The sequence below is a fragment of the Orbicella franksi genome, chromosome 10, assembly GCF_964199315.1.
Source record: "Orbicella franksi chromosome 10, jaOrbFran1.1, whole genome shotgun sequence".
Lineage (NCBI taxonomy): Eukaryota > Metazoa > Cnidaria > Anthozoa > Scleractinia > Merulinidae > Orbicella > Orbicella franksi.
Window position 1 is genome coordinate 16,863,922 of NC_138154.1, and position 18,832 is coordinate 16,882,753.

An 18,832-nucleotide genomic window follows, 5' to 3' on the forward strand; every position below is an offset into this window, starting at 1 on the left:
CATGTTCATACAGTGGCCTTCAAATCCTGACTGACATATACACCAAAATCTAACAAATCCTCGGATTAAGCCTAATTATAATTATGGTTTGATGTTGTAGAAAAAAAAACCAGTAAATGATAGGAACCCATTGAAAACTAAGATTGACAAACAATGGTGAGGTTCGAGGCAAACGAATTGCTGTGTAAACGAGCGTGTCTGAACATTAACAGGATAAAACGCTAAGAACTGAAACAATTATTTAAAGGCAGTTGTGATATTATCATTTGGTTTGATTTATGTTCGTGACTGATGAGGGAGGCTGAACGAAACGGAACATAACATGGCTTGACCTCAGTATCAGCAAAAATAGAACGTCTTCAAGTCACTCAAAGTGTTCGAATTTTCAGAATTTTTAAGCTCTCAAGGGGATATTAATAGATAGTTTGGGAAAAGTTCTTATTTTCTGAAAGATTAAGTCTTTTTTTGACGGATTGGTTTAATCCGGCATGTTTTTCCTCTGAATTAGAATAGGATGTTTTATATTTTCAAGGAAGTTTTTATGGCCGCCCAGAAAATAAACTTATAACGGTCTTTTTACACTTTGGAGAGGAAATCGTTGCCTTTTCTGATATATTTCGGGGTAAGCTTGTTTCTTTTGCCACTCCGTCGTGTTTTGCCAGTAAATAGCATTTAAAGTTTTCCTGATCGGATTTGGACCAAATTAGCAGTGATTTAAAAATCTACTGCTAATTCCTTGAATTTCCGTGGTTTTTACCCTGCGGCTTAAAATCCCAGGCGGGAAGTTCATTGCAACCAGTATTCCTGGGTTTCTCGCAAAAAGAAACAGATGTTAGTAAACTCAGTATGAAAAATCCAAAACTTTTTGCACCGCAGCGAAACCCAACAGAAAAATCGCCATCGACGCAAAATCCGGGGAAATGACTAGAGGGGAATCCTTTACACTCTGTGCCTAAAGCTAAACTTGCCACGAAAAGATAACTTTTCATCTCAAACGGTGAATACCGCAAACGATAAGTCAAAGTCGTGTTACAATTGGAACAACCCTGATGAGAGTGTTGACTGACGGAAGACCACAAGGAGAGATTCCGGGATTTTATTGGTCCACATCGACCGAGGGGCCACATAAAGTCCATCACGGTAAGGAGATTTTGAGCTTGTTTCTGTTAATCACGAAAAGGGAAACGTCCATACGAGCTGTCATTCAGCTCGAGTTGCCCATTTATTAACGAGTACTTCATTCAACATGGCACCCCGTGCAAATCGCGAGTACTTCAGAGTGAGATTACATGGCTTCTCGGTGATTAATTTAATTGCTTTAGCGATTATTGTGGTTTGTATGGTGGCAGGAGCGGAATCGGCCCGCGAGACGAAGGCAATAAAGACATCGAAATCGAGTAAAGAAAAGGTAAGGCTGTCCGTAATGCGACTGTACAGTACTTCAGTTCAACAATGAGCTAATTCGAATCGCTGTGCTCTTTGAGAGCTGCGCTTGGTCACGAGTAAAGCATGAAAATTCGCTTGAATGAATACGGCGAGGTCCCGGGCAACATGCGCTTTATCTACCATCAAAACGAAAACTAGGCGTTATTTACACAGTGAAGTGGGCTTTAATTATTGTGGGAGATACAAAATCACCATTCATGTCCTCAGACATCCACACGAGGTTTACCCGCCGAGTAGATGTAGTTGGGTTTGCTGTCAAATTATGAACGAGTTCAATGAAGTTTTGGTCGTCTCGCCAGATGGGTAACAGATAGCCACCCAGGATCCACTCAGTTTATCAACAGCGATATTACATGGCAAACTAAGAAAAGCCGCCATCAAAACCGTTACGTTTCACAATTTGTTTGATTGCGCACCCATCCCTGTCTAGCCGTGTATCCCTAAACACTTCTAAATCCAAACAAATTCTAACCAGAAGCTAGTTTTAATCTTCTCGGACGGATGTGGAGAGAAAAACAAATATTTATAATTGTTTAGTATCTAGACCTGTGCTAAAGAACACTATTACAGACAGCTCAGAATAAGCCTTTATTCGTCCTCTACCACAGACGCTGTTTAACTGATTTTAGCTCGTTTCGCGATGTTATTGATTCGATGTGTACCAAAAGAGATGTTTTCGCTGGGAGACATTAAGCGTATCGTATCAAACACAGATGTGTCTCGTATCTGCTCGCCACCCATTAATTCTGATCTGCATTGTCCAGCCGGAGAAAACAAACGAAATCGATAAATCTTTTGATCTAATTATTTTTTAATAAGATAGTCAGTTTATGGAAAACCTGAATTGACGCCGGGAAGAACATAGAATGGGAATGAAGCATTATTTTTGCTCGAGGCTAAACCTGTTAGTTGTGTATACTCATCTTACATCCATACGACGGAGAATTATTTTACTTTTAACCTTGTTGGCATTATACAGGAGAAGTGCGTAGTCCGCCAAGATGAAAATCATCGTTATTTTGTGGAGTGTAGCGTCCCTGGAGAAAAAGGAAAAAAAAGGGGGAAAGGTCCGAACTCTCCCGGAGACAACAAAAAACGCCCAAATAGCCAGGTTAGTAAAACTTACATAACGGTTTTTTTTTTCTTCCGCAGGTTTTATATACCCTACATAAGTAAGATTCAAAAACGGCGCGGTTATGGAGAAATAAAACTAAATGAACTGGTCGCTATTAACTCGCAATATAAATCGAAACGAAATGAAGCCATTTTCAGACTGAAGAAAAACTATGTGCCCACATGGCCTAGTCTTGTGACTGTCGTGTTGTTATCTGTTAATGACTTATTGTCGTGGGTAAACGAAGCTCGCTACGTGGACCAAACTAAACATGACCTGTTTTTTTTAATATTATTGTTTTCTTTTGTGTTTTTTTTATTTTGGTAATTAGTGATACATGGTAGTGGTGTATCGATAGACAGGCAGATAACGAGCACCACAGTTTAAGACGTTGTCACGCAAGCCTCGTAAATCGCACATTATCATATTTAGAACTACTGTATGATTTACTTAGAACCTGGTAGGATACGTTTGGGAGTCTTCTTTCCTAAGAAGAGAAACTAAACAACCCTTTAAAAAGGTCGTTTTTGAGGGAAACTTTATTTTATCTCCAGCTGTAGATCTAAGAAGTTCCATCTTGTTAGTTGAAGCTCTTTACTGTGTTTGAGTCAGATATCGTTTCAACTTTGATCTTGTGCCTGGTTTGGCCTTTGAACGTTTTCCAGCATATCTGCCCAACTCTGGGAAGTCATTGCCTTTTTTTTAACCAAAGTAAACGCCCCAAAAAACACATGTTCAAAAATTTCGTTATGTTACGACATATTTGCAACACTTCATCAACTTGCCTTCTTTTCCTCTCACTCTATCTCATCAGGGTGTTGAGAATACATGCCCCTATCATAGCACGACACCTCTCTGACATGTTGTTTTATTTCTGATATCCCTGTTGGAAGAACAAATCTTTCAACATGTCCGTTCACAGTCACGAACGGCACCGAAATCGTCTCCATTTTACCATAAAGGCGACGCGTTTTGCCGACCTCAACAAGACAAAAAACCTTAGTTAGCCTTCGTTTAAACTTAATTCAATTTCTCATGATCTGGTTTTTCTAGAATTGAGTTCTTCTGGTTTTGATTTTCACGAGGCGCCAAGCCCAGCATGTGATATGAACAGCTCGTTTCACTAATTAATTAAAGTGGATTATGGTTTTACCGCAAACAAGTAGTGTTCCGTCGACAATAGCTTGCAAATAATTTTGTTTATCTACTTGTGTGCTCATTCTGGTTAATCCCTGAGCAAAAGGGCTGCATTTTTAAATCTAGATTTGAAAAGACAGATTCTACTTTGAGAATATCCCGGGGGGCTTTAGGATAGGAAACCATATGTGTCAGCGCACGGACGCGCTATCTAAATTTTCCTTCGTTTTTCAACAATTAACCCGTGAGAAACTCTCTCATCGCTCGTTCTGTTAGCGTGATTTATCTGTTGCCGAAGAATTAATTCTCTCATTGTCTCTCGCTTCTGGTTTGAAGATATTTAAAACTGATCATGGCTTATCCTAAGAATTCTTCGCAAGCTCTTCAAACACAGCAATACATAACTCTTTGATGGTTTAACAGCATGTGCTGTTCCACAAATGTTTTTCATACCCTTCCTGTACAACCAGTGCCTCAGAAAAATATTATTCGTTCACCACGAAGAAGATGGCGGCACATAGGTATTAATTTCACAGTCTGAAGCGCCTACTGAAGAACATATGTTTTTTTTCGGAATTCTGTCTTTGAAAGATTTTTGAGGAAGCAAGCGCGGCCTCGGGCTGCTAAACATACCACAAATTACCCGGGATTCTACAATAGAAATTAGAACTCGGACGTGAATTTGTAAGATATTGGTTTGTAAGTGTATGTTGGATTACGATAGTGGTAAAAGTTTTGCATTGAAGATAGCTAGTCTGGGATAGGGTAGGGGTTTTTGGTGCCTAGTCTGGTATAGAATTGTAAAATCAAGCTGATCATGGTCCTGCATAGGGTAAGGATTTCAGTGTCCCATTGGCACACCCCCACCCAAAGATTTACAGAGTACGCCCCCGGGTATTTCCATCACAAAAGAGTAGAGTTAGGTCTAGAGATGCAAATTATTCTAGTCAGTACGTATTTGGCGCTGTTGATATTGCCAACGAGGTTACAGTCTCTCGTTCGAAAGCATTTTAATCCGTTATTTCAAACCATGGTCTAGTTTTGCGAAGGTGGTAAGCAAACTTCCAGGCATCTCAGCGAGGTTCTATCAAGATATGAATTAATTCGTACAGGTCTGTAATCATATGAATGCGAATTTAGGGACCGTTCATTTTTTATGAGGGAGGGGGGGCTGGTGGGATTTGGGAAGCACCATTTAAAAATCGCATGACCCCCCCTCAGCTTACCAATTTTTTCACATGGCCCCCCCTTATAGCGGACATTTTTTGGGATGACCCCCCCCCCAAAAAAAAAAAATTGAACAAACAATATTTAGATTTCAACTTTTTTAATATTTCTCTTTTATCCCCCTACTTCACGTTTTTGTGCTCACTATGAAGACAATATTTACAATCTCTATACGACAGAGAGCTGTTGTTTAAGAAACAAATCAAAAGAAAGAGAAGTCAATTTAGGATCTCCTAGTTATGGCTCGCCCTGAGCGTGTGGCATTTGGCCTCTAATTGGCATCTTCCTCATCTGAATTGATGAATGCAAGAGTGATGTCACTTGAGTCATCTTCTCCCCCAGAGTCAATGGCATCACTGTCATACTCATCATTGTCACTTTCATCTGTTTCACTGCTGTCAGCACTTGCCCTGTTGTCATTTTGTGTCAATGTCCTGGCATTTCTCAGTGTTGGTGGGCCAGCTCTGAGAGGACTCTTCTGCTGCAAGCATGAATGTCTTACAATTGCCTTTACTTTCTCACTCTTGCTACTTTTCAAATGCTGCTTCAGCCCGTGGTGGTTTGAGTACTTGTTTAGTTCTGGAACACGTAGCTTTTTAAGCTTGGTTAGATCTTCGCACAACTCAGTCCAAGGATAATCCTCCTCCCTACTTAACTTTGCCTTTTCTTCTGCTCTCTTTTTCCTTTTAAATTCCAGCACTTCAAGATGCTGAAGATAATCCACCACAAACTTCGATTTGGCAATAAACTCATCTGCAAATAGAGCAACGCTCTCTGGGTCAGATAAAACCAGCCTGCCACTTCCATGCTCGTTCTTCTTTATATTGTTAATCCAATCGGGGAAAGAGCGCATTACTACATGAGCATCATGAAAGAGGCTCATTCCAAAATGCGCAATAATGGCGAAAGCGACGAGTCGTTTAAGAAAAGGTTTACAGCTGAACGATCCAGGCAGTTTGACATCTTACAAGCAAAAGAAGCAATTTTTCTAGGTGCGGATAGCTGTTCAGAAAGGGCGAGTGAGTTTTCCATGCAAGGGTACCAGTTGAAGCCCAGTGATGGAAGAAAACTGAACTTCTCCATCAAAGAGCACAGAGCAATGGTGGAAAAGTTGAATGTCATATTGAAAGATGTAAAGGAACACGATTCCACACTCTTTCAGTCCAATTGGCTTGCTTTAAAGCAGGGCGAAGAATTTGCCCACAGTTTTAATGTAAAACAGATCAAATGTACAGAAGCTAAGTTGACGAAGGTCACGCAGGACATGGAAGCACTAGAAAATAAGAAGAGCAATTATAACAGCATATTCAAAGGCATACTCAAACAGCACATCAACAAAAGGAGAAGGAAAAAAGAAAACCGCAGAAAGTCAAATGAAAGAAAGAGGAAGCGGACTGAAAACAACGTCCAACGAGTTTATGGAATCTGTGTTGGAAACCCGCTAGGAAATGATCTTCCACAATGCCTTGTGTACCCTCCTAGAACGGCCGTCCCGGTAGAGTGTCTTAAAGTTGAGGATGTTACCACGTCGATATTTAGAAGAGATGGGCCATACATCGCACAGCTCTTGGAAGGGAATTATTTCACCAGTGCTGCAAGAAGCAGAATCACCACCAACCTTGAGCGGGAAGTCAGAGATTATGTTTACACCTTCATGTAACCTGAAGAGTACACTCTGACGGAAAGCAGTGCTGCTTCTTGCAGCATTGGTGAAAGAGACTCCCATAGCAGCACAAGCGGCGACGAAGAACTCGACGACAGCGGAGATGAAGATGAGTGCCAGTGAAAGTTGCATTCGAAAATAACAGTGTTAAATACTTCTTTTCAGTAGCTACAAATGCTTTTTGTCGCTAAACGTTTTTTTAAAGCAGAAGGAAAGTTTGTAATAAATTTGTATCCTGCCTTCTATGTTTATTCTATAGCAATTTTTTTGATATTCAAACATTATGCCATTTTAAAGTTTTACTAAAATATTTCACGTGACCCCCCCTTTTTCCCTTATTTTTTTGGGATGGCCCCCCCTCGAAAGCCATTTTTTTTCGCATGGCCCCCCCCCAAATCCCACCAGCCCCCCCTACCTTATAAAAAATGAACGGTCCCTTACACGTGATTTACACCACGAGTGATGTTTGAAAATTCTCTCATAATTGCACAGCACGAACCCTTAGAAGAGAGCAATTTCAAAGAATTTTCAAATATCACTAGTCGTTTTAATGCGTAATTGCTCTGAACTGGAATTTCAGAGCAAATTGAAAATTAACAATCAATTTGCCCGTTCTCGGTCAACCCCGCACAATGAAGTATTTTTCTCAGACATATGGTAAATTAAGAAATTAGGCAAGTATATATCTAATTAAAATTCTCAGTTGATTTTAAGAGCTTTGTTCTGCAGTCACTAATAAATGTACCATACTAATGTGCAATAGACCTTTCCCGCATTCCAGTTCAGTGCGTGCGAACAATGGCATAAAACCAGTTGAAAGGCTGACCGGACGGCTGAAAAGGGTAAATTTAATGCGCAATATTTTGGTTAGACAGGACTAACCTTCTTCAGGGGCTACACTGAGGCTAAGTGGACATTTGCTGTATTTTTGTCAACCCTGACTTCGACTCGACGACATTGTTTGTTGGAATACTGAAAAGGCCTGTTGTATTGCAATCAGTGTCACGTTTGGAACCCGTCAGTTACCGAAATTCTGAACAAAACACTTCAAAAGTGTTTAAACATTCTTATTTGAGCATTTTAAAAAACCTAGTAACCCCCAACACCACCACCACCTCCCCCCTCCCCCCTCCCCCCTCCCCCCGCGCCCCTTGCCCCTCTCCTTAGTTTGGTGCAAGACTTGACGTTATCTGCCTACCAGAACACCCCTTGACTTAAAAAATCGTTTAGCTGAGTCGCCAATATAGCCTGTGTACAGCCCTCCCCTCCCCTCAAAAAAAATCGGGGAAAGAGTCGTTCTTCCGGATTTTTTCGAGGGGAGGGGACGGCTATACACAGGCTATAGCTAGTATTGTGCATCCCTGGTTAACGCTTTTAATATTATGCTTGTACTGATATCGTATTTTAAGGACCGATAAGGAGATAATCATTTATCGCCTTTATATAGCTTAGGAATTAAGAGGTCATATCTGGATTATTGTACTCGTAAAAAAAAAATCGAGATCTTGTCAGATTTTGTTAGGTAAAACTTAAATATGCCTAGAATGTAATCCAATAGATTCTCGAGAAGTATAAATTTAGTCGCGGATCTATACTTAGTCTCGGATAACTGCTTTGTACCAAACTAGATTTCAATGATCAACTTCCGACAGGCACAAAATCACGAACGATAACTGCAAAGTTTGCCCGACCAATATTTATTGCACCCTGTAGCTGCTAGGAAAACGCTGGCCCACCTCAGATAGGTTAAGGTGGCTCTTTGACGCCTTAAATAAATAACTAATTAATTAGTTAATTAATTACCCTATTCATTAATTAGTTCAATGGTGCAATTCATTCATTATAGAAGCTTGGGTCTGGCATGAAACATAGACTTGACTGATTTTGATCTGTCGCCGGCGGTAACTGAACTGGTGTTTTTCTTGTTTGCCAAAAGTAAATACAGACAGTTTATGTCCTGGATATACTTGTAGTACTGTTTAATCAAAAGGTCCTTTAATAATTTATCCTCCCTCGAATCCAGAGCAAGGACAGGAGTGTGCGCCAAGTTGTTCGAATCCTATCCCGTTTCCTTTCGGACCAGACTTTCGTCTCCTGACCTAGTGGTTTGCATGCATAGCTGACTAGCCGGTCACGCCAAATGAGATTTTCTGGTTAATTCGCTTTCCTTTTTTTTTCGCACATCTATAAAAAAAAACAGTGAGATAAAAAGAGTTCTTGTAAATTTCTCTGAAAACAATTCCCATTTTTACACCAAAATGGCACAACATTCTAAACCAGCCCAAAAATCATTTCTCAAACTCAATAAAAATAAATTAAAAAAAGGAATTGTATTCATTTCATTTGAAACATTAAACATGTTATAAAGCTCAGTTACATACGAGACAATAAATTCTTTGTGGTCGAATACACGGCACGCGTTCGTCAACATTGAAATGTTACATAACCCTCAGTTGAAAAATAGGAAAGATTATTTATAGAATCATTTTGAACTCCAAAAACTTGTCGGCGGTGAACCCAAAAAATGCAACATCGGGCTCATTGTTTTGAACGTAAAACAGAAACGATAAATTAAAGTACATAGTCTTTTTCTAGGTACCGTGTGGCAAGAAATTTTTTGCGGGAGGTTAATTTTGAGAATCGGCGATCGATTTTTTTGCATTTTGCGGGAACCAAACAGTTTTGCGATTGTGGAATACTGGTTTTTCAGTATCACTACGTTACAATTTCATGTTGCCCTAGTGTGCCTGATTGCTGGGATAACGGCTCAGCTTAAACTACGGTACCACTTGATGCATATCCCTTGAGTTTGTTTTTAAACGAAAGAGACGTTTTAAATAAATGGTACCAAGATTCTACTTGTGATGTTTGCATGTATAATTTCACCAGCGGAGAAAATTATTGCGGGAACTTTTTTCGCGGGAACGTATTTTTGCAGATCGTGGAAAAAACCGCAAAAATCGCAGGAATTAGAACCCGCAAAAGTTTCGTGCCACGCAACAGTCGGAACAGAAGAAGAAATCTTTGCTGATCTGGATTTATGCCGGATTAACACCATTAAAATTATCTGTATGAGTTCCATTAACCACTAAATCTTTGCTTCTCTGGATTTATGGATTAACACCATTAAAAGTATCTATATGAGTTACATTAACCACTACCAGCTCAAGTTAGGATATTTATCTTCTCGAGGTTAACCGCGAACATTGTTTTTTGTTCGAAATAGAACTTTCGAAATTTACAGAAACTGTAACCGAGCTGCAACCTCTAAAGTCGTAATCGCTATGCAAGTGCGCTGTCCCAGAGGTTTTCTTTTCGTTGGCATGTTCTCTTTGATTGACAAATAGAAAAGAGAAAATTGTACTACAAGAGAAATTGTACTACGTGACTTAACTGCATGGCTACAGCTCCAGCTGTTTAATTTAATAAAGAGTGTTCAGTTATATAACGCGGAATGTCTCAATAGAGATTTCTGCGCTTTATCAGTTCGTTTTTGGCTTATCACGAAATGAACTTACATTTGCGGTTAGAGTGTGAGAAATATAAAAACCTATAAATGCCAAATCCTAAAGTGGTGTCATCCGGCTCAGTTTTGAATCTCTAGGACAGGTATAATACGCCATGATAACCAAAGTGAGTAGCGGCTTAACTCCAGTCTGTTTTCATGGCGATTTTGCTACATTTTGGTCACCAAATGCACCAAATGTTCCTAAAAGACAAAGATGAAAACAATAATTGAGTTGATCAAGGGGGAACAAGTTTCAATTGGTTTTATGGCATTTTTCCAGAACACGACGACAAAATAGACTTGACAGGATAAAAAAAAAACGAGGAAAGCGATAGATTCTCTCCATGCTACGCACACACGCAAAAAAGGCTTAGGACACAGCAAATGAATTCAGATCAAATCATTTATTTGTGAAATTTCTGCGTTTGTCATTAGCTAGCACAGAATCTTGTGTTCTTCCAATGGTGTTTTTTTTTCCCCGTGTTTTCAACGTTTTTGTCGAGGACGGTGAGTGTTTCATTACCAACCTGTAATAAACTCGGACTGGAGACATCGCCGCGGCATTTTAAGTCGAAGGCCAATGCAAAATTTTGATTGACAAGCGATTCACTAGACGAAATTTGGCGACTTGGTTCGAACGAACAGGCTGACTTGCACTCGCAAGTTCAGCTTCGTTAAACGGCGGTGTTTTACCTGAATGCTATCACTCTTCATTTGTTTTTGTTCTTTTCTCTCCTTATCTATTATTGTTTCAACACAATCGGAAAATGTCGTTATAGTTTTATAGTGGTCCCGGACAATTCAGAGAATTTGTTGCTGAATTTTAAAGATGGTTATGAAGGTGAAAAAAACGGTTGGAGAATTATTAGTTGTGAAATAAATCGGAGAAAAACGACTCGAAATTAGATTTTACAGTAAATGATTAATCGGATTGTTGGAGACGTTTCTCTGTAATGGGTTAGCGGGATCAACCTGCTCTACAAAGGCCCGCTCATTGATCAGATCCCTTGTGTCTATTATCAGCAGTGTTCTTCTGAATGTCGCGGAAAGCGAGGTCAGAGAGGGCAGCGCGGGAGAGCTGGATCGAAAGGACAACCGGGCTCAAAAGGACCGAGGGGACCCCCGGTGAGTACAGTTTCACCTGAGTGTGGAGACCACTTCGCACTTGCTTTGCTTTTGCTTTGCTTTTGCTTTGCTTTTGCTTTGCTTTTGCTTTGCTTTTGCGTTGCTACGCTTAGCGATTGGCTTAAAAAAACTCCCGCCACTTTGTCATGCAATCAGAACTAAAACCAAAACTAATCGTGAATCGTTCGCACGCGTTTTCCCGCGTTTCGCGTCCGCTACATGTAATTACTTTGAGATTTGATTGGTTCACTGGATTGTCTGTGTAATTTGATTGTCATAGTCGTGTGATGATGAAACATCATATTTTCTGTGCTTTAGGGAGACGACGGACGCGACGGTGTGAACGGAATGCCGGGGCCCAAGGGATCGGTACGTAAATCACAAGGTCTGGATGAGTGTGGGAAGGGGAGGGTGGGGGCTGAAATCTCAGCTGTAAGTTAAATGATAGGACATTCCTCGGCTATCAGTTAAAATTTTAGCCCATAGACACGTTGCATGATAGCAATACAGTATACATCCTAAGCCTGGCATTCATGTGAAAAATCCTTTGTCTGGAAACATAAGTACAAGGCTAAGGACGTCTAAAGTAGGGTCTATATCACGGTTATGAGTGAATTTTGGAGATCTCAGATCTCAGCTTTCACTTCAGAAGAAAAGCTGACAGTTAAAATTCTCAGCAATCAACAAAACTCAATTAAGACACTCAAATCTATTCTCGTATTTTTCTCAAATTTTCCATTTGAGCCCTGCAAACTTTACTTCAACTAATAAGGATAATAACTACTCTGTACCCCAGTACCAATCAGAAAACAGAATATTTCGTTTTGGGCCATGTAGTGCCGGAGATAAATATTTAGTCAATTTTGTCTCGCGTTTTATGTGCATTACACAGTTACAAGGCTGCAAATAGCCATTGACACATACAATTAAGTGCACTTTAATCGTTTTAGCTTATGATGTAGCTTTTGAATTTTTTGATAATTCTTCTGTTCTTGTATGTATGCATTTTTTCGATGTTTCATTGTTTTGTTGAAGATTGGACCAATCGGAAGGCCCGGATTACAAGGTCCTCCTGGAATACAGGGCGGCAAGGGAACAAAAGGAAACCAGGTGTGACATTTATCATTTAATTTCGCCATGATTGTATTTGAATACAACATTTTTATGACAACTCCAAACCTATATAGATGGAAAACTCGTAAGCAGACCATTTGGGAACGGAATCGAAAATGATCGATTACTTTACGGTTTTCGAAGAAGGCTCAAACTAATGTACAAATCAAAAGCGAAGAATTTCTTTTAAGATTATCTTTTGAACTCTGTAACTTCCGAGTTGAGTCGACAAGAAAATGGATCTACATCGCTCAAAGTTGATGGGTAAAGCTACTTTTAAGTGTCTTTACGTTGACTGCTTTAATTGTAGCGGCCACGGCATAAAGACAATGAATAAACTAACCGCCGGTTTCCATTTCATTCAGGGACCTCGAGGGCCGTCCGGCTTACAAGGGCCCCCCGGAATACCCGGAAACTGTGTGACGCCATCTTCATCGAACACCACTATCCCCCCGGTAATTTGCTTGCCTGGCAAACCGGGCCTCAAAGGAGCCAGGGGTGAAACCGGAAAGCGCGGTTCACAGGGCCCCCAGGGGCCCCGAGGGAATAAAGGACCTAGAGGAAGCAAGGGCAGTGAAGGCTCTCACGGGAAAAAAGGCGACCCCGGTCCTCCGGGGGATTTTGCGGGGTTGACTTGCCTGCCTCGGTACACAGGGTGGGTGGACAGAGAGGACTGGATAAGTGAACAGCCGGAGGTTCATTGCGACAGAAGAGAATTCTTACAAGGATTTAGCCTGGAAGAAAACAAAGCTCGTGGTCAAAGAAGATTCAAATACACATGTTGTGCGCTAAGATTAACCATCCCTGGACAAGGTTAATTAACAGTTAATGGCAAAAACAAGTACCAGTGGTACACGTGCGAAAGCATCTGTTTGAGGACTATAACTCCTCAAACAAAGGTTCAGGTTTCAAATGAGGTTGAAACGAACATTTCCAATACAGACCGGCTCTGAGAATTTTACGGAATAATCGTCATAAATAAGCGAAAAAGATGTATATAAAAGTATTTTCAAGCGCATGAAATTAAAGATATTTTAACTAGCACAACCCCTTTTTTGTACACACGGTATGCCATGAGCAATTAAACAAAAAGAGAGTTAATCCCCGTATGGTCCTTAATCCTCCGTACGAAAAAAGATGGCGACTGGTACATTTACCCATAGTTCTTAGCGCACGAAAACCTTAACAACGTTCATAAAAACGCACAGAAACGTTATGAAATCTTCAAATCTAGGCTACTCAATGTGCTTAGTACAGGGACAAATATTGTAAAAAAGGCTTTCTTTGTGCCTTATAGGCTGTGTTAAGTTCGCAAGGCATTTTGGTAAAATGTACAGCCGCCATCTTTTTTTCCTACCGTGGATTCCAAGGTAATCCCTAGCTCTATAAAAGGTTCATTTTAAATATGGTATCCAGTCGTTGCGCGTTAATGTCACCACGCGCGTAACGCGGGAGAGGATGAGAATGTAAGCAAAGCCACATGGGGCTGACCACGTGATTAATCTCCAGACCCTCCTGGTATCCCTGAAGCCAGAACTGATCTGAAAATAGCTTGAAATGTATTACCTTAGTAATAAGTGATTCAGTCTTACCTTTCATCTTCTCTTGGTAGTAATGATTTGGATAATAAGAAATTCGATGCTTCTCCAATAATCAGTGAAATAAGCAATGTAATAAAGAAACAAATCAACTCTTCCTTGACCTTCTTTTCTTGTTAGTAGTAATGGCTGGAGTGAACAGAATTTTTTTTCAGACGAAGGCAACGTTTATGAGCGTACGGGTGGCTTTTAAATAAAAATACACAGATTTAATGGACTTCTACCGGACAGATGAGTTCCATAACGGGGAGATTTACTTGCCTGAGAGGGGGGGAGACTCTTCTGGGATTTTTACGATCGTGTAAACTTAATCGTGTACACATTTTAAGTGACTTGGCTTATTTTGACTGAGGGACAAAGTTAAATCAGATTCAAAAGTACTTATTGAGTGAGTTAATTTCCTTGGTTTTTTTTGGTTTTTCTTCATGACACTGAAAGATCTCCTTTATTTTGCGAGTACTGCTCTACGAACGCTAAAGAAGCGTGCGAGAAACAGCTGGTGCTACGGCCGCCCGCTCCGAAAGAAAAAATCGAAGAAAGCGCTCTCTGATTTTTTTTTTCGGGAAAGGTAACCGTAAGGCTAACGAGAAATGCCAGAAAAAATGGGAAAGCGAAGGATGGTAAACGTGGAAATAGGTTACAATATGGACTAACTTAGATAAATAACGATATCCTGTTATCAAGAACAAATTTATTTTCCAGTTACATAAAGTGTTTGTCACAGTAGAACGTTAAAAATACACATAATGTTTCACATTACGAGACAAAATAAAATAATACAAGAAGTTTTCCGAAAGAACGCTAATGATATTTCCGCTGTCCACGCCCGCGCCCAGCACCTTTTGTGTGGCTGGTTGCTATGGTGACGTTCCAGTTTTCCGACAAATTCTTCTCCCGGCTTCTAAGGAATTCTTTCCTTTGCCTTTCTCTTTGACGGAATTTAAGCTCCCTAAAAATAGATTGGTAAATGTTATGGACGTTTTATTAAACCAACAAATCGAACAACAGACACGTAAGCAACTTCTGAGCAAAGTTAATAGCTTTCTACAAGAGAACTCCTCCATAAACGAGCTTGTTAATAACGCCACCTCATTTTATGCGGTCACTTTCTTTCTCTATGACCAAGGCCTCACGGCTGTAATTTTATAATTAAAGCAAAATTCCTCTCATAATTTTAACGTATTGCTCAAAACAACTCAAAACTGAAGTTTCCATAAACATAAAGGTTCTTTACCAAGAACAGAATTTTAGGAAGCTATGCCACACTTCCATGACCCCATTGTTGTACTTACTCGTAGAAGCTTCTCTTGGTAGCGTTTCGAATCATCTTCAGGCACACAGCGATCATTATGATGATCACCAAGAACTCGCCAAATTTGTTCAATCGTTTCTGACGCAGTTCCTCAAGAATGACGGGATTGATACCTGTCGATAATGAAGAAAAACATGTTATAAACACTGCGCCGCACAGGACCCCCTGTCGGTGAGACACATTATGTTACTCTCCTTACTCCCGTGGTGGTCACAACTGGACCGAAAAGAAGTGATTCAGAAGAAAACAAAAACAGTGAATTCATTATAAAGAAGAAACGCTTGTTGTTCCCTCAACTTCAACTGGATCTGATTTTTTTTTATCCTTTGATAGCAATTGGGACAAACTATAAAACGTAGACGTTTAAGTAAACAACACCAACCCACCCTCCCTTCCCTCCTTCCTTTTTCCCACCGTCCCTCCCTCCCTCCCTTCGTGAAAGAAAAAGGGGAAGGAAATAGGTTCGATCTGAGTAGTGATTACATGCATGTCAAGTATCTAGTGTAATACCAACCTTGTTCTCTGATTTTCTCATCAAACATGAAATCCATACTCCAGTCAATGATATCATAAATCTCATCACCATGTTCTTCGATGTACCACGAGACCCACGAGTACGCGGTTTTCTGGCGAGAAAATAAAAAAAATCAGTTCTAATCAAAATATTGTCAGTAGTGGAAATCAGTTTACCCCTTGGGGTATTCAATTTTGGACAACTACGAATTTTACCACCATAATTATAATCCTATGAAAAAGAATTCAAATATTGGCAAATTGAAGAAGTTCCGTTTGTGGTTTTTTCTTTTACAAGGACCGAACATCTTTTTCTTCATGTCCAATTAGAAAATCCTCCTAAGCAAACATCCTTTGGTTTTGTCACGCATCACATGTCACGTTTTACGGGTCAGGGCGTCGCGCGTCAGGCATTTGAAATGTCTGCGTAAGAAGCTGACTAAAGCTCGCGCACTTCAAGTGATGTCACGCGCGCTCGGTCAGGATGTCTCGTCTCTCTTGGCAACCACGTAAACAAAAACCGCGGGGTCGAGACTTTTTATAATTGGTATATCTACTGCCCTAATTGATTAATTGATTAAATACTCACGAGTGTGATCCAGTAATATTGAAGTCGATCATTGATCATTCCCTGAAATCCTTCTGGGTGCTCTTGAATTCCTTGAGAAAAAGAAATCAAATATATCAAAAAGACAGGTTAGGATAAATCACTAGCCAGTGACACAGAAAAAGATTGAACACGGCAAGATCGCAGCGAGCTAAAGCTAACGCAATTATCCAAAAGAGTATGTTCTGATATATGCTATGAATATGTTCCCCATTACTATCGATCTCTGACAGCAAAATTAGTTTAAACCCTTCCTAAAAGTTAATGTAGCGGCGTGAGTATTTTTGTTCAGAGTTTTAAACTGCGCGCAAGTATAAAAAAAAATCTTACCTGGTCCCTCACCAGGAAAAACGGCAAGAAGCATAAGGCATAAGAGCCCGCTCCACATGCAAACGAAGCGCATTTGCATCACGTATCGAAACTCAAGTCAAGAAATCCTCCTCTCTGTGCTTAAGCTTCACGAAAACTGCGACGGGAATAAAACCTAACGTTGCAATGGACAGCGTGCACATCACAATGGCCATTGGTTCTTAGCGCGAGAGAAAGAATGCGCGCGGGTGAGAGCGTGCGCGCGCAGGAGTGAATGCGTCAGTCTGTCAAGGGATGGGTTCCTTAGGAACATCAGCAAAACACAGCATCATTTAGCGATGAAGAACAATTTTGATGTCGATAAAACAAACAAAAAACATCTATTTTCGCAACTGCTTAGACATTTGGGCCTTTGGTAGCTGCAGGTTTAGTTTTTTTTATATCTTGAAGGCTATAGAGTGTAACCCAGTGGCGACAAAGTGCCCTTTTATCCTTATCATAAACAACAAAAAACAGATTCAAACGCGATCATCAAACAAGACGAAACTTTGACAACATTTTCATTTACATTTTGTGTTGAATACAACTGAAGCCATGTGCTCTTTTCGAACAAGTGGAACCACGAGCCTGGCTGGACTTAAGGACTTTATTTTCAGTGGTATCATCGCGCATGGATCAACGTGCCAATCATTTACGTACTCCCCAATCTTGCCGATGGTATATGTTTGTGAATTACTTTCATAATTTAGCAATCTACTCTCATAACATCCTTGATAGCAGTTCTAATATCGAAGAACTCCATGTTTCGACTGTTTGATTTACCTATGTTATCCTGCATTTTCATGGTTTTCTAGCCAAATATCTCATAAAGCTTTATTTCCCTCTCTCGACTAGAGAAGTTAGTTACTATATACTTGCTACTATGCCGTGTTAGAAACCAATTCTATGTTGAACGTTTCACTGGAATCAAATTCGAAAATCACTTTTTGAGTACATTTTTCAGTCCAGGAAAATACTTTTCGTTCTCGTCGAAAATGCAGACATCTTCCGCAACTCAATGCCTCGCCCATACTCATCTGAAAAATACAATGAATTTGAAAATAAATTACAGATATGTTAAAATATCTGATGGAAGGTGCGGCAGCTTAATGGTTAGCGCCCTGGACTCTGGATAGAGTGGTCTGGGTTCGAGCCCTGGCCTGGGGTCATTGTGTTGTATTCTTGGACAAGATTCTTTACACTCACAGTGCTTCTCTCCACCCAGGTGTGTGGATGGGTACGGGTGAAGTTAATGCTGGGGGTAGCCCTGCGATGAAGCAGCAGCCCGTCCAGAGGGGAGTAAAAATATTCCTAGTCACTTAATGCTACAGAAACTGGGAAATATAAGCTCCGGCGGCATGGATCAACTGGCTCAACGCAGACTTTAAATTAAAATATGTTGCAGAGAAAGTTAACGAGAACAAGCTGACGGTTTGCAGAGAACTGTCTTCATCAGAACACAGCCGAAGCTAGCATACTCACAGAGAAAACTTTCACTCAACCAACACGTAAAGGTTAAGTCTGCATGCGAGCCAAGTGGCCCGTCAGGCCGGAGCTTATCCCGGTTTCTGTAGCATGAAGCGACTAGGAGTATTCCTACTCCCCCCTGGATGGGATGCTAGTCCATCGCAGGGTTACTCCCAGCATTAAGTTCGCCGGTGCCCATTTATACACCTGGGTGGAGAGAGGCACTGTGAGAGTAAAGTTTCTTGCCCAAGAACACAACACAATGTCCCTGGCCAGGGCTCGAACCCGGACCGCTCGATCCGGAGACGAGCGCACTAACCATGAGGCCACCGCGCCTCCCACATGTTTACTAATAATTAGGAACGCAATGGGTAAGTCCTTCGTGATCGTTGAGTTTCCGGATGTAATTATCCAATCAACTGTTTTGCTTACCTGTCAAATAGAATTTCTCGCCAAAGCGACAGCATGTGTTCTTGCAGCGGCATTTGACAAACAGCTCCTTGATAGAAGCTCTATACTGTTTGTTAAACAGAACATAAACCAAAGGATTTAGCAGAGGATTGATGTGAGCCAACAGCTCCGAGTAGAAATAAGTGGTGTCGCTGTACGAAGATGGACCTTGTATCAAGATGTAAAGACGGTAAGACTGAAAGG

The 18,832-nt window shown here is 40.6% G+C and overlaps 3 protein-coding genes across 6 annotated transcripts in view; 1 reads left to right on the forward strand and 2 right to left on the reverse strand.

Annotated features, from left to right (window-relative positions):
- Window positions 1-18,832, reverse strand: part of LOC145499825 (histamine H2 receptor-like) — a 116,540-nt gene that overhangs the window by 95,346 nt on the left and 2,362 nt on the right. The window contains exons 2-3 of one of the 3 annotated variants that reach the window (XM_081479344.1): window positions 18,611-18,824; window positions 17,125-17,748 (exon numbers count right to left, since the gene is read on the reverse strand). In XM_081479344.1, the coding sequence (XP_081335470.1) occupies window positions 17,672-17,748; window positions 18,611-18,824 (291 nt within the window). In that variant the 3' untranslated portion in view covers window positions 17,125-17,671. Of the gene's footprint in view, window positions 1-17,124; window positions 18,208-18,311; window positions 18,825-18,832 lie in introns of those variants that run through there. The other 2 variants (XR_014050995.1, XR_014050994.1) reach the window with 2 other exon arrangements.
- On the forward strand, window positions 375-14,459 carry LOC145499827 (uncharacterized). 2 transcript variants are annotated; one of them, XM_081479347.1, is made up of 6 exons: window positions 375-1,408; window positions 2,426-2,557; window positions 11,119-11,220; window positions 11,539-11,589; window positions 12,256-12,330; window positions 12,699-14,459. In XM_081479347.1, the coding sequence occupies exons 1-6, from the start codon at window positions 1,247-1,249 to the stop codon at window positions 13,149-13,151; spliced, it is 975 nt and encodes a 324-aa protein (XP_081335473.1). In that variant the 5' UTR covers window positions 375-1,246; the 3' UTR covers window positions 13,152-14,459. The 2 variants fall into 2 exon arrangements, with proteins under 2 accessions (XP_081335473.1, XP_081335474.1); XM_081479348.1 differs by having other exon boundaries at window positions 11,122-11,220.
- LOC145499833 (uncharacterized) lies at window positions 14,567-17,060 on the reverse strand. Its single transcript, XM_081479356.1, has 4 exons — window positions 16,346-17,060; window positions 15,758-15,869; window positions 15,224-15,356; window positions 14,567-14,880 (listed from the first exon to the last, which is right to left on the reverse strand). The coding sequence occupies exons 1-4, from the start codon at window positions 16,382-16,384 to the stop codon at window positions 14,733-14,735; spliced, it is 432 nt and encodes a 143-aa protein (XP_081335482.1). The 5' UTR covers window positions 16,385-17,060; the 3' UTR covers window positions 14,567-14,732.